Source organism: Peromyscus eremicus, chromosome 13 (genome assembly GCF_949786415.1).
Source record: "Peromyscus eremicus chromosome 13, PerEre_H2_v1, whole genome shotgun sequence".
In the NCBI taxonomy this organism is placed as follows: Eukaryota; Metazoa; Chordata; class Mammalia; order Rodentia; family Cricetidae; genus Peromyscus; species Peromyscus eremicus.
The window spans coordinates 13,657,694-13,673,133 of NC_081429.1; the positions used below are offsets into that span (position 1 = coordinate 13,657,694).

General features: G+C 37.3%; 1 protein-coding gene across 10 annotated transcripts in view; it reads left to right on the plus strand.

The window, feature by feature from the left end:
- The first annotated feature begins 7,759 nt into the window (after window positions 1–7,759).
- Window positions 7,760–15,440, plus strand: part of Ppip5k2 (diphosphoinositol pentakisphosphate kinase 2) — a 66,339-nt gene continuing 58,658 nt past the window's right edge. For all 10 annotated transcript variants that reach the window (XM_059278277.1, XM_059278278.1, XM_059278282.1 and 7 more), the window contains exons 1-5: window positions 7,760–7,892; window positions 10,088–10,283; window positions 12,536–12,626; window positions 13,574–13,659; window positions 14,404–14,558. In XM_059278277.1, coding sequence (XP_059134260.1) covers window positions 7,779–7,892; window positions 10,088–10,283; window positions 12,536–12,626; window positions 13,574–13,659; window positions 14,404–14,558 — 642 coding nt within the window. In that variant the 5' untranslated portion in view covers window positions 7,760–7,778. The remainder of the gene's footprint in view (window positions 7,893–10,087; window positions 10,284–12,535; window positions 12,627–13,573; window positions 13,660–14,403; window positions 14,559–15,440) is intronic.

Here is a 15,440-nt window from a genome sequence, read left to right on the forward strand (position 1 = left end):
GTCCCGGCCGGTGCAGTTTCCGTGTGAGGCCGGTGGAGGGCAGGCCGGGGAAGAGGCGTGTCGGAGACTCCCGAGGTGTAGCCGTGCCCGCCGTTCCGCTGTTGCCGAAGAGGGAAGAGTCAGGTCCACGCCTCCGTGAGCCGCCTCTGCCCGAACACCTCACCCTTGCCCCCCGCGATTAAAGGGGAGGCACCGAAGCCTGGATGGGCTCAAGCATCTCCCACAGAGCGCTGGATGACCGCCGCCGAGGCAGGTGAGGACCCGGAGCTCGGTGGAGAACCGGAGCCGGACCCGATGGCCGGAGGCTCACCGCCGCCTCTAGGTGTTTGCTTTGTCTCTACTCCGCTCTGCGGACCCTAGACACGTGCTCTTGCAAGGGACACGGACCGTGGCGAGTGACAACGTGGGCTGGGAGGAGTGACAGTACAGCTCCGGGGTCCTTTTCAGGCTTGACTTCTCTTGCACTTCCCGCCTCGCTTCCCCCTTTCCATTTCTTGGGTTTGAAAAAGCCAGAAATGGCAGTTCAGCTAGAAGGGAGCTGCCTAACTTCTAACAGAGGTGTGTGTGTGCAGCGTTGCTTGGATTCTGCTGTGGGGAGAGGTGGCTGTGTGATTCCTTAGTCTCCATCACTCTGCCTGCCTTTGCTTTCCACACCCACTTTCAAAGAACAAAAGCCCTGTGAGCCCGCAGCTTCGCAGGGTGAGACACGGGGTTGCAGGTCAATGCCGCACCCGCACCTTATAGATTAGACGGCCTTGCGTCTTCCCATGTAGGTAATGACCTTTGGATATCATCCTCGAGGTTCTGGGCAACTTCCTGAGAGTTACCGTTCTTGGAGTTTTGTGGTAATGGTTGTCTTGTTTCAGCGTCCTAGAAGTCTTAGCTGTAGAAGTAGGAAGCATGGCTGACTCCAGCATTAGCGACCTAGCCTACCCTGGGACAGGGTTTTGTTTCGCTATTACAGTTTTAAAAAAACGGAAATATGTGGTTTTAGAACGATAACATGATGATAGCTACTATTTAATGCGTAGCAGCCAAATGCTTTGCACATGTATTTTCATCCAGTCTTTCAAGAGTTCCGTGAAGGTTGTTAGATTATTCCTTTTTTTCAGCTGGAAAATGGAAAGTTAGTGAGGTCATGTAACTTACCCTAGTAACATTTTGCTACGAGTAAACCTTTGAAGCTTTACTAGAAAGTAGGTCTGAATCCGACATCTGCATTCTATTGTCCTGCCGTTATTCTCGTTATTACGATTTCTTCACTAACAATTTCAGTGGCTAAAAGTTATATTTGTCCATTTAAGAAAGCACATAGTGTGCTTTTTTTGTGTCTGACAAATGACAGCCATGATCTCTGTGCAACTTCTGTGTGTGATGTGGAATTAAATATTTCAGAACCTCAAATATTCTTTCTTGCAGTATAGACTACTAAAAAATACAAGTGCTGAAGCTGATGAAGGGTCATAATTGTACAATCAAAGCTTGCTATTTAAGTGTTGGATCAATGTGATTTGTAGATTAGGGGTATTAAACTGAACATTATGAGGTTATTAAATTGAGCAATTAATAAAATGTTGACTCTAATGCTAGACATATAAGCAGTTGGTGCAGTCTTTCCAAAAATTTGAAATGTTTGCTAATTAAAAATAAATAAACACTTGAGCTCTCATAGAAACAGATCATTGGAAAGAGGTCTTTATGGAACTTGAAGGGTGGGGAAAGGTTAAGCTATATGTGTGGGGTTGGTAGACAATGCATGAGAATTGTCTGGAAAACATTCTTTGAAGTCTTCCAGTTGTTTATTTCAAGGAGAATAGGAACTTCCAGACCAAAAAGCTGACTCAGCAGAAAGGTGAATTCCCAACAGAAGAGCTGACTAAGCAAAACAAGCTGTATACCTTTTGAAGAGGGAGGGGAATCAGTGCCAGAGCTGTATGGAACTTGGAACAGGCTTGGTTTGTATAATCAAAAAACTATTCTAGCCGGGCGGTGGTGGCGCACGCCTTTAATCCCAGCACTCGGGAGGCAGAGCCAGGCGGATCTCTGTGAGTTCGAGGCCAGCCTGGTCTCCAAAGCGAGTTCCAGGAAAGGCGCAAAGCTACACAGAGAAACCCTGTCTCGAAAAACCAAAAAAAAAAAAAAAAAAAAAAAAAAACTATTCTAGCTTGCCTTTGCTAGCCTGAAGAAGCCAACATTGAATTTTTGAATTTTTTATGTAGCTTCTTCTTAGTGTGCTGTTATTAGCTACTATTTATAACAATGTTTCCCCTGAAAAATGTTAAGTGGATCTCAGGAAAACCGGTTATGTTTTTGTGTTCTGGTTCAACAACCGTTATTGGAGTTCTAGTTTCCTTAGGTTTTTTTTTTTTTTTTTTTCATTATCTTTTTTTAGTGGAAATTTACTCCTTGGTGGCTGGATTTTAGTGGACTCTATGGGAATGATAGCTTGAAAGATCTTTTTAAGGGAGCTCTAAATACTGTTCAGGACTGATGATTTATCCGGGGTGTTATTTTAAAGGATGTAGCTCTACCCAGTATCAATGAACTGTTTATCCAGGGCAGTAGATAGTCTAGTCAGGAGCAGCGCAGTAAGACTGAAGTGCTGTAACAAGGGCGCCACAAGCAGCAGCAGGAGAGGATCAGAGCTGGCCAGCATCCTCTGCCAGAAGCTACACTCTAAACTTAGCTGAGTTTAGATTTTTTTTTTTTTTTGCCAGTTAAAATAAAGTCAGAAACAACTTCTTTACAACCATAGTTAGCCACTTACAGAAACAGCTGATGTTTACTGAGTCCTTAACGTATGCTAATCGTTGTGGCATGTGCATTCTCATGTAATCTTCAAAATTATGGGATTTATAACCCCATTTTATCTGGTGGCTAGAGCTGGGCAAAACATAAAGAGAGCTGAGCCAGTGTGTGTGTGTGTGTGGGGGGGGAGTTGAAGTTTATTTTGCTAGAGTGGAGCAGTTCTCAAAGTGAGACTCCATGCAATGTCAGCATCACCTTGGAGTTTTAGGAGGGCAGAATCCTGGGCTCAGCCCTAAACTTTCCTGGTTGAGATCTGAGTCCACCAAGTGGTTCTGATATATGTTCAAGTTTTCCAGTTGCTGCTTGGCATGTGTGGGAACTAGTAAATGGAACACATTTCAAATTTGGAAGCCAGTGTTAAGTCATTTTAATTCTTTGCACTCATCTCAAACGTAGCTGCTTGTCTGTTTGTTAAAATACAATTTCTCTCTTTAAGAATTCCTGCTCAAAACTTCTGTGATAGGCCAGTAATGTGTTTATTATTATGGTGTAACCAGTCCATTTGGGGACCATTGCTACAAAAGGAATCTTAAAACTAAAGAAAGATTCAATTCTAATATTTGAATAATTCATAGATCTTTCAGACTAGGCAGTTATTGTCACTTTGGAAATTCATGAATGAACATTGATCAAATTGTTGAGTATTGATTGTGTGATGCTATGAACACAGTCAGTGCAAGTTGTAGATTTCAAGTGAAATAAGCATTGAGAATGCTCTAGATCTCAGATTCTCATGAAATTCAATTTTGTGGGAGACTGTATACCACTTGAGAGGGAAAAAACTTATTCAATATTTTTGAGTACTTATTAAACATCTGCAATAATGTGGTAAAGAACTATGAATTTTTTTTTTGGCTTGTATTAGTGACCTTAGGTTTAAACAGACCAGGCTTTTGCAGATTTTTTGATTGATTATGTGATCATTGATTGATTGATTTAATATAGTTTAAATTATTGGAATACTTAGGCCTCATGTTCAGTATTATTGAAATGATAAACATTTATCTATGTACTTTAAATATTTATAAGATGGGGAAAATTATCCATAATCAAAGATGATTTGAGAGCGTTTATTCACAAAGCAGTAATTGCTTCCTAACTTTTCCCATGTTAAGGCATACATTGAAAATGAGTCTCTTTGCTGTATCATAGGGAAAACCGAACTTAGTGCTGCTCAAGTTATCTGAGTAGGGCTCGCAGCCATCTGAATGGCTCAGACAATTTTTGAACATGCCTAATTTTACATTCATGGTTGAGCAACATGTTAGGAAGCTCTGCATTAAAAAAACTAATCTTTAGCACATAAAAACATTCAGTAAAATTTCACCTTGAGGTTTATATTTGCAGAGCTGTATATAGCTGAGATTATTAAATAATAAGACTGTAGGTCACTTAGGCCGAATGAATGATAAAGGGAATAAATCTTGAATATTGGGAAATTTTGTGGAGAAATATTTATATTGAGATAAGCCAAGCACCAGGAGGACAGAGATTCTATACTTTATCAGTTTTAGATCCTTTTATTATAGAAGATAATCTGATTTCTTATAACAAATTTCATAGTCATGAAAGTGTTGAACATGTGTTTTGCTTCCTTATGCTTTTATTATTTTACTCTTTTCCCCTTCATTTTTTTTTTTGGGGGGGGGAAGGTAGTACATGACTAAACTTGATTGCTTGTTGGAACTGCTTGGGAAACCTTAAGAAATACCCAAGTCCTACTCAAACATTCTCAGTGGTGTGGAGTTTGCCCCAAATTTGGGGTATGGATACCTTTAATGTATGTATGTATATTTAACCCTTACATGGGCTATGACAAGTACAGTTTACTTACATAGAAATTGAGGACCCAGGAGATCAAATACAATTAATTATAAAGGACAAGAATCCAGCTTAGATATTTTGACTCCTAAGTTCTTATTTTTAAGCATTGATTGGTTCAGCTTTTTAATAATCTCTCTCATATATTGAAATAGAATTACAGGAAAATAAATGGAAGCATTACCCAGCCTTATTATATTCTTTTGAGGGCTAATTGCTCTGCCCACCATTATAACACAATTCTTTACGGTCTAACCTGCCTGCCTATTCTTCGTCACCTGTTTTTTCAGGTGCAGTTCAGAAAGTGATTGTTACCCCCCAGTCCTCTGAACGCACCTTAGTTACATCTCTAACATTATTTTCTCCATATTTCCTTTGTTTTCCTGTCCTACTCTGACCTCCTTGACTGTTCTTTGGACTCAGGAAATGCACCAAGTGTACTCCTGCTTCAATATTCCATGTTTCTTGACTAAAATGATCTCAGCATATCACCCCCGGCTTTGGTCAGATGTCATGTGTTTGGAGAAGACGTCCTAGCACATGCTTCATTGTCGCTTCTTTTACTGTCTTTCTCCGGTGAACGCATAAGACTCAGATTTGGGTATAAGCTTACTGTTGTTCGGAGGACATGTACTCTTGTCCTCTAGGCAGCATTCAAAAGACGCAGCTCAATTCCGTAAGTGGTGTGTGTGTTGTAGGTGGGGGAGGCAGATCACTTACTAATTTATATTGTTGGGGGGAAGAAGAAAGATGCTACACACCTTCTCACCCTATCCTCGGGATGATTTCTGCTCCCAATGCGGACTGTTCATTAAAAAGACTAGTAGGAAGTAGAAACCAGTATTTTTTTTTTTAAATTTACATATGTGTTTCATGTGTATGGTTTATCTGCATGTATATCTGCACACAAGAAGAGGGCATTGGATTCCATGGGACTATAGTTGTGATCTGCCATGTGGGTGTTTGGAATTGAACTCAGGACCTGTGGTAGAATACACAGTGCTCTTACTACTGAGCCATCTCTCTAGACCCACAAATCAGTAATTTTGCAGCCAACAATAGCAATCATGTTTCTGTGACTGGTCATTGGATTCTTGACTGAGTTTTTCAAAATTTTATGTTCATGTGTTCTCATTTCACAAGGAATATTTAAATTAAAAACAAACAACAACAAAAACAGCACTGCCTCTAAAATGAGGTTGTTTTTTTTTATCGTTTTTGTTACAATACTTAAATTAGAGATACAGTTGTTTGTGTTTAGTGAAGTGTGTCTATGAGAAGTGAATAGTATTTATTTAATAAATATGTCCAATTCAACAAATAGCTAGCAATACTCTGAGATTTCCATGTTATGTTAGTAGGAAGCTTAATTTATAGCACTTCACATAGACGTGTTGGTTTATTAAGTATTCAGTATGCGTGAAGCACTGTGCTACATCAGCCTTCACAGTTATAGGCTGTTGGCATTTCTCCCCCCCCCCCCCTCTCTCTCTCTCACACACACACACACACACACACACACACACACACACGGGGAGGGAGAGAGAAAGAGAGAGGGAAACTGAGATTCAAAGACGCTAGCATAAGTTGTTAGTTGTTTAGTAGCAGGTTGGTATAGTTGACTCCAAGCACATACCCTTTCTGCTACTAAAATATTTGGAGAGGTTCAGTGGAAACAAGATACAAAGCCCCCAGAGCCCCCAAGGATGTATGCTAAGTAACCAAGCTGAGCTGACATTATCTATAGCTGTGAAGTTATAGAAGCTTATGGGTTTTTTCCTTACTATCAAATGCTTTTTAATATTAAAAAGTACATAAAGAATAAAAACAAAATCTTTTTTAATAAATAAATTATTCTTTGAGTTTAGTCCCAAATGATTTTAACTTTTGTAACAATTTCGTAAAGTCAAGACTTAGTGAATAAAAGTAAACTGATCGTAATATTTCACAGAAAGCCATCAGTGAAACTGGAATCAGACCTCTGGAAATAAGAATTTTGAGTTGTGCTTTGTAAATCTGTCCAGCACATTAATCAATATTTTTTAAACATTACTTGATTAAGCAGGGCTTTTTTTTAAAATCCAGTCATCAAATGGAATATTGATACACGATTTCATCTTGGCAGATAACTAATTTTAATATCACCAGTGTTCAAATACATATAAACAGCTTCGTAAGGGACAGTTTGAGATTATATTATTAGCATATGGTAGTTAATTAGTGGATTTTCATGGAAGGTTTTTATTGGGAGTGTCATTGAATCATATGCAGAATCTTGATGAGCACATTATATTAGGAGGCTGTATCAATTGTGTTATTTTCGCTAAATAGTTTAAAACTATCGGTTTGAGAGCTTCTATTGAATAAAGTCTTGTTTTCACTCTACTAATTAATGCAGAATAGTTACGTTCACTTAAAAAAAAAAAACCTCTTTTTAACTGAACTTTTACAGTTGATTTAATGCCGTCTCAGATCGATGCTCAATTTTCAGTTATTAGCAGACTTACATTATGTTTTCTCTGTCCTTGTCTACTCCTTTTAGATACTTCTGCATGGAGGATTTTGACTTTTAACAAACTTTTGTTTTATAGTTTTCATTAATTTATATTTTTTCAGGTCCATTATTTGTCAGGTACTCTTTAGATTTGAATTGAGTGTAATCTTTCTGTTATGTTTTGTTATCTCATCCACTTGCGCTGATGTATTTTACTAGAATATAATCTTCATTACTTAATTTTATAAAGGAAAATCTATTTTCATTTTGGTGGCCTTTATCAGGTTATTGGTTCTGATTTTCTAGTATTTAAAATTGTTTTATGTGTTTTTAAAGTACACTCTTCAAATTAATTGTTTGCATTGCATTTTAGGTAAAAGGATTGCTGTTTCAGCTCAGGGAAGCAGTAGCCTCGTTGTCTTTGTGTTTAAACTGCAGCAGCAACTTGGAGATCAACAATGAAGCCATGATATCTGAGAACAAAGGAGCATTTGCCAACTAAATGTCAGCAGCACATTTCACGTGATTGTATAACAACACTGCAGCAGACCTGTGTGTCAGCTAGCACGGCGAGAATGTTTTCTTCCAGCACTATTTATTTGAAGAAGTTTTAATGTAGATTCTTGAAATTTGTCATATATCAAATGAAATAAAAATGAGTGAAGCCCCCAGATTCTTTGTTGGGCCTGAAGATGCAGAGATAAACTCTGGAAATTATCGTCGTTTCTTCCACCATGCAGATGAAGAGGAGGAGGAAGAGGATGAGTCTGTGAGTTGTCTCTTTTGTGATAAACCAGTACAGAACAGAACTTTCATTAATTACTGTCAGTGTAAATGAATACTATGGTTTTAAATGAAGACTACTTTTTTTTTTTTTTTAAATTTTTATTTTGCAATACAATTAAGTTCTACATACAGGCACAGATTCCCTTGTTCTCCCCCCTTCCGCCCCCCTCACCTTTCCCCCCAGCCCGTCCCCCATTCCAATCTCCTCCAGGGCAAAGCCTTCCCCACAGACTGAGATCAACCTGGTGGACTCAGTCCAGGTAGGTCCAGTCCCCTCCTCCCAGGCCGAGCCAAGCGACCCTGCATAGGCCCCAGGTTTCAAACAGCCGACTCATGCAATGAGCACAGGACGAAGACTACTTTTTAATGTGCAAATTTGTGAAAAAGTCTTTAATTGAAAAAGTATAAGTGATAGGGAGTAGACAGGCATTTAAAAAGTGTAATACATGTAGCTGGAGATAAGATCCTGAAGTAGTTTAACGACAGTTCAGTGTTGTTATAAGATATCAAGAAACTCCTTAACTTGGTTTATGAAGTTCAATAAGACTGTCTCAAAGGCCTGCTTATTATGTGTGTGATAAACTAATGCATCTGCATGTCGTGTCCACATTGCATCTTAGAAGTGGAGCACATCTGTTAGACTCATTTTCTTCCTTGTTCTTCACAGGCAGAGATTATTTTATTTGGGGAACTGATTTAAAATGCAGACACATGTGTTGATTTTCTTAAATTTCAAATTAAAAATAGAATCTTATTTTAAAAGAAAAGCCTGTCACACTTGGTAAAAGTGGTAAGATCAGACTACAGGAGCGATTGGACACTTACTTAGGCTCTGTGCCAGAAGAGAAGTCACTGGGGGTATGTATGCCTTGGAGGGCTAGTCAGGAGGCACACTCTTGCACACTCTTACTGCCTCCCATTTCTGTTGCAGTGATGTTCTGCCTAAGCCACTGTGGGCTGAACCTTCAGGAACCGTGACTAAATAAACCTTCCCTTCATGGTTTCTGTCACTTACTTTGTCATAGCAGTGAGAAATAACTAGTAGATGTGACCTGTGAAATCTCCTTTAGGAAGATTTTATATATAATGAGCCATTTTTAAAATTGTGATGAGGAATAAAATGAATAGGGAAGCCTAAGATGGATGATGAGGGGAAGTGGAGATAGTAGACCCCAAGACAGTTATTGTTTATAATCTGATTGGTTTATAATCAAACCTAATACTCACTTGAACTCCAATTTTCATGTTAGAAGAGGCAATGTAGAATTACTTTTTCTAGATGAAAAAGGGAACAATTTAACCCCCAAATTTTTATTGCTACATTAAAGAGGAAGTTTAGTGAACCACTTTTGAGCCGCTTTATATAGTGATATATGAAATACATAAAGTCATGAAAGAGAGAAGAACGAGATACAACTTTATATGATTAATAGACCATATAAAGCTCCTGAACGGAAAAAGCAAGATGCAGTGCAAAGAATCAGGAATGAATGTTAAGGAATTTTGTGAGCACGTGAAATACCCGATATGTTACTGTTTATATGATGTGCATATTCAAGATTGAACGTTAATTTGGTAAAAAAAAAAAAAAAAAAAAAATTACAAAGAATAACAAAACCGTTAGGTGGGAGTGCCACGTCTGAATACCGGAGGGAGTGTCAAAGGTCGTTGGCATCTTCTTTTTTATCAGTGAGCCATTCAGAAAGCTGTCTGACCAGCTAATGTCCCAGCTCAGTCTATAAGGAGACTCAATGCTGTCTAGCTCTGTACTTGGAAATGCATTTGATTTTAGATAGCCAAATTCTTTATCTGACTCTTCCTGGACTTTTTAGTTGGAGTAGATGGATTTTTCACTCTCATTTGCCCTTTTCTGCCTGAAGATCGTTAGATAAATGCTAGAAGTAGTTGAAGAAGGGATGTTTATTCATACTTTAAACAATTGGAAACAGTAGCAATGTGCTGAAAGTGTTTTTTTTTTTAAAGTTCTTTTCAAATCTTTGTAAAAAAAATGTTTTAATTGGAAAGTATTATAACTGATAGGATTTTAATGACTTCAATGGTGAATATGTCAGTCTTATTGCTTCTTATGGCTCATCTACTTCTGAGAGGAAATTAAGATAGCAGTATTTTAGAATGCCTCTTAAGTCATCCTATCATTTTGTTTTGTTTCTGTTTTAGCCACCAGAAAGACAGATTGTGGTTGGAATATGTTCCATGGCAAAGAAATCCAAATCCAAACCTATGAAGGAAATTTTGGAACGGATCTCCTTATTTAAATACATCACAGTAGTAGTTTTTGAAGAGGAAGTAATTTTGAACGAACCCGTGGAAAACTGGCCTTTATGTGATTGTCTTATTTCTTTCCATTCTAAAGGTAATAAATGGTGGACGGGGGCTTTTATCCTCTCGGATTGTAAAAATAATACATATTAGTTGTAGAATATTGGATAAAACAGAGTGAAGCTAGCTCACAGATAAGGGAAATTAACATTGAGATATATTTCTTTCTGATCTTTTTCTTCTGCATGTATTTTTTAAAAATTTGTGTCATAGTTATATTTAACTTTACATTTAGCTTTTCTTAGATCTTATCAAATTTTTCCATTCCCCCTTTTTTATGGTTTGTATAGTGTAAATGTATAACATAGTTAACTAATAACCGAACATTTGGATGACTCCTAGTCTTCATTATTAAAATAAGGTTGTGATCAACTCATTCACACATCATGGATAAACTCTTGAACTGTTAGATGTTTTAAATCCTATATTTCTACCATATAGAAAGCGACCTGTTGTTCTTTATATAAATAAGCATACCTTATTTGTTAAGAACTTTCAGTTAAAATTTTAGCTCTTCCTTACCATTTTTAATTGAATGGCAGTATCAGTTAAGTTTAAGTATTACATTATAATAAAATCCAATAATCAAAATTATTGCTAAATCTATTTCTGAAATTTTTTTCCATTTTGTGAATTACGTGATTTTTCCCATTAATAAGTATGTAAGTTTTAGAGTTTGTTCCTATATTAATCATTATTTGTTACCTAGAAAATAGCTTTGAGCTCTGTTAGGTTTTTGGTTTTTTTTGTTTTGTTTTTTTTTTGTATACTGATAATGGAAGTTGTTGTTCATTTTGAGTAAGCCCAGCTCTGATCTCGCTTGGCTGAGGCTTTTTCTTTGAGGAAAGTTTAAATTTCCTGCCTGTGAGCATGTTCTTCTCTTGCCATCATATGGTTCTTTCTGTGAAAGCTATTAGCTCCTAAAAGCTCCCTGCCATGTCTCAGACATATTCTCTGTGTTATCCGTTGCTATGAGAGAATTTTCTCGTTAACGCAAACCAAAGCAGAGAACTGCTGGCAGGTGTTTTCCACTTGCTAAATTCTGGTGGGAAGTTTGAAATCATGACACGGGAACATTTACACATGCAGAGTTCTGATACATTATAGAGCTGTGAAGGTTTGTAATCTGAGTCCAGCTGCTGCTTAATGCATTATTAAAAATCTAAGGGTAATTTAGGAATAAGTTTTCTTTAATGGAACATAGCTTTGTGATTTGAATTTTAGTACCTTTTAATACTTAACCTTTCTAAAATTTCCTGTAGTGCAGGAAAAATGCAATGTCCTCACATGCAGTTAATGTTCATAGTTAAATCATACAATGTCATGCTGACTGATTTTTATCCTCCATAGATAAGTTAGATACTTACTAAAGAATTGTCACATAAGAATAATAAAAAGTATCATTCTTTGGAACATTATACAAAGTCTTCTAAGTGTCTTTATACATTAAAAATGTTTTAATTCCACAAGAATCCTATTGGCTAGTTGGGTGTCATGCACATTTGCAGCTGGACTTGAGAGATAAATTTGTTCAAGCTTTACATGGCTAGACAGAGGCAAGGCTTGAGTGCTGGTTTATGTTCTCATCTGCTGTGTGTGACACATGGGGAATTTCAGTGACAATATAGAGAGTGAAACGTGATCTCTGAAATTCTTTATGGTTTTTCAAGTCTGTTCTAACCGTATCTACATTTGACTCATTTCCATTTTTATTTATCATTACTAGTCTGGAAATTTTAGGGCATTAATTTCTGTATCCTAATGGTGACCCAGCAGCCGCATGTTTCTATTCATGTTTTTTTTTTTTTGTGCATTTTATTATGTATAAGCCCATTTCTGCTTTTGCTTCTATTTTTAAAGGTATGGTCAGCTAGTTCATATTTATATACATCAAACTATCAAATAAAAGGGAGTTGTATATTGAGGATATTTTTAAAAAAATCAAGTGATATGAAATGTTATTTGTTCATAGATTTCCCTTTATATATGAATCTTACCTTCTATCAGGTGTCCTTAAATAGTCAGATACAGGATAACATGTCATAGCCAGTGACTTGGTGTGCCATTATCAATGATAATAACTAAGGAAATGTTACTTTAATAGTAAAAGTTAAATGAAAATTATTATATCTTATTTATAACTTATTTTATATCTTTTATAGAAGACAGTTATATACATAATGAAATTATTTTTTTAGGGGAGGTGACATAATTCAAGTTGATAAATTTATAGATGTCAGCTTTTCTTGAAATTGTAAAGAATATGATAAAAATATGTGTTCTTAGGATTTCCCCTGGACAAAGCAGTTGCCTATGAAAAACTCAGGAATCCATTTGTAATCAATGACTTGAATATGCAGTATCTCATACAAGATAGGTGAGTGGTGAAGTTGGCTGAATTAAGGGAAAAAGAAATCAATACTTACTTAGTAATTAGTGTATGCTGACCTAGCATCAGATGTTTTCACATACATTAGTTCATTGCATCCTTATAATACTCAGAAATAATTAATTATTAGCAAACTTTACAGAGGAGGAACCCTGAGAATTGAGGAAATCTGTTCACTTACACGAAGTCACGGGTAGTCTCCCAAGTAGTGGGACAGGGAATTGGAGGACATTTGCTTGATTTCTAAAGCCTACTAAACCCATCATGATTACAGTTTCCTGTCATATGACTGATGATTGCATTAGAATTCATTCATTGTAATTGATGATTTTCATGGTAAAGTGTACACATTAGGAAAATTCTTTACTGTATGTCTTAGAATTCATTGAGCATAGACTTCTAGTTGAAATGACGAAAGCGTATAAATTTGTCTGCTTCATTTAATTGGTGTTTTGCTTTGGTAGTTACATATAATTCTGTGTCATTATCATTCTACTTTTTTTGTGTTATAACATGAGATTACTTATATTACTTATGAGGAAATACATATATACTAATTATGTATGAAAATAGAATCACCTTTCTCCTAGCATACTGTGAATATTTTCCTATAGCATTAAATATTATTATAAGTTAAGGTTTTTAGTAATTAGGCTGTATTCTGTCCTTGTGATATGTTAGTCTTACTTGACTGTTTCTCTTCATGTATGTACAGTCTTATTTTAAAGTATAGTCCTTTGATATGCTACAAAAGTTATTTTGTGTGCACTTTGACTATTTTATTAGGAACACTGATATTTGAAATATTTAGAAAAACAGAGAAGTTGATATTTGTACCTCTTATGGTAGTAAAGAGTAATAATTTACTTGTGTGGGAAGACAATAAATTGTGAAATAGAGAGCCAAACAATAAGGATGTTTTTCTGTTTCTTTAGAAGAGACGTTTATAGCATTCTTCAAGCTGAAGGCATCTTACTTCCTCGGTATGCCATTCTGAACCGTGATCCAAATAACCCGAAAGGTCAGAGAACTCAACAGACTTCCTTTTGGTTCTTGACGAACTGTTTGTCACTTTCCTGCAATAAGTAGAAAGAACTTAAGAATTCATAGTAGCCTATCTAATAGTTTTTCTTAATGAATTAAACAAATGAGCACTGTATCTGATTAACATGTAACATTGTGGGCTGTTGTGGGGGTGCTCGCCTGTAGTACCAGGACTCAGAAAGTTGAAGCAGGTCGATAGGGAACTCAAGGTCAGAGTCAGCACGTATTTAGTTCTGGGCCAGGCTGGGCTTCCGACTGTGAGACTGTGTCTCTGAAAACAGAACCAAAGGAAACACCATGAGCTAACTGGCTAACTAGTAGTATAGGAGTTAGCTGCATGGTTTTCCTGTGTATAACTGTGCACATATGATTTGAGGGATGACCATTTGGCACTGGATAATCATTTAGGAAACTCATTCTTGGGAAGACGCATTCTTCCTCTCTCCCTAGTCATTAGTTACCTGTAGTTCTTGTCTCAGGATAGGCTTTTTTCCCTGAGGTTCTGAGGGTTGAACCCAGGGCCCTGCATAATAGCCAGGCTGTTATGTTGCTGCTGCTGTGGCGGTGGGGCCGCCTCCTCAGCTTCATGATTGTGTCTGCTGAGGCTTAGCATAGTTTTACTAGAAGCTTGAAAAGTCAATTTTACTCTTGCTCTTGTGAAGATGTTAACTAAGTGATGGAACAGTTCGTGACTTTTCTTGCTCTGATGATTTGTTTATAGAGTGCAATCTGATTGAAGGAGAAGACCATGTAGAAGTCAATGGGGAAGTTTTCCAAAAGCCGTTTGTAGAAAAGCCAGTCAGTGCAGAAGACCACAACGTTTACATTTATTATCCAACATCTGCCGGTGGTGGAAGCCAGAGGCTTTTCAGAAAGGTGAGCCTTTGTAACCTTTGTGCTAGTAGTATTCGCTCTTCTATATACTTCATTAGAACTTTTTTAAAAAGTCATCAAGCGCTGAATAAACTAAGGTCAAATATTGCACTGTCATATCTAGAGGAAAATTCATAAGACTGAGATAATGTTGTTAGAAAGTATACTGTTACTTTTCTGTTACTGTGATAAAATACCATGAGGAGAAGCAGCTTATAGAAGGAAGGGAGAGGGGATTTGAACTTGCGGTTCCAGAGAGATCAGAGTCCCTCATGGCAGGGGAAGCTTAACTGCAAGCTGCAGGTATCGTAGTGGCAGGAGCAGAGAACTGAGAGAGCGAGCTGGAAATGGCTGTGAAAGCTGTTTCCTCTCAAAGCCCACCCCCAGGGAGGCGTGTCCTCCAGTCCTCCGGTCCTCAGGTCCTCCAGTCCTCCAGTCCTTCCAGCAAGACTGCACCACTTAATCCTCCCAAACAGCAACACCAATGGGCAGCAGGTGTCCAAATACCCGAGTCTGTGGGGGACATTTCCCATGCAGCCACCACAGACAATATAGTTGCATAATGTTGTGAACAAAATTCCTGCCGTCAGAATTCAGAGAAAGTTACCCGATGTTTCCTCAGTCTCCCACTTGCATTTCTCTCAGACTAGAAACTGAGTTAAAGATAAAACCTTTGTTGGAAAAATCATGTTGGGGAAAAGAATGCCAGTTTATACAAAAAGTAATGCTGGTAATTTTTACACGTGTAAGTGTATCCTTGATTGTTCCCATAGTAAAATCAATGCAAGTTAGTTCTGAAGTATAATGATGATCATGTTACCTATTGGAGTAATGAGGATTTTCTTTTAAATTGGGTAGTTGGGAAATATGCCTAATCCAAAATGT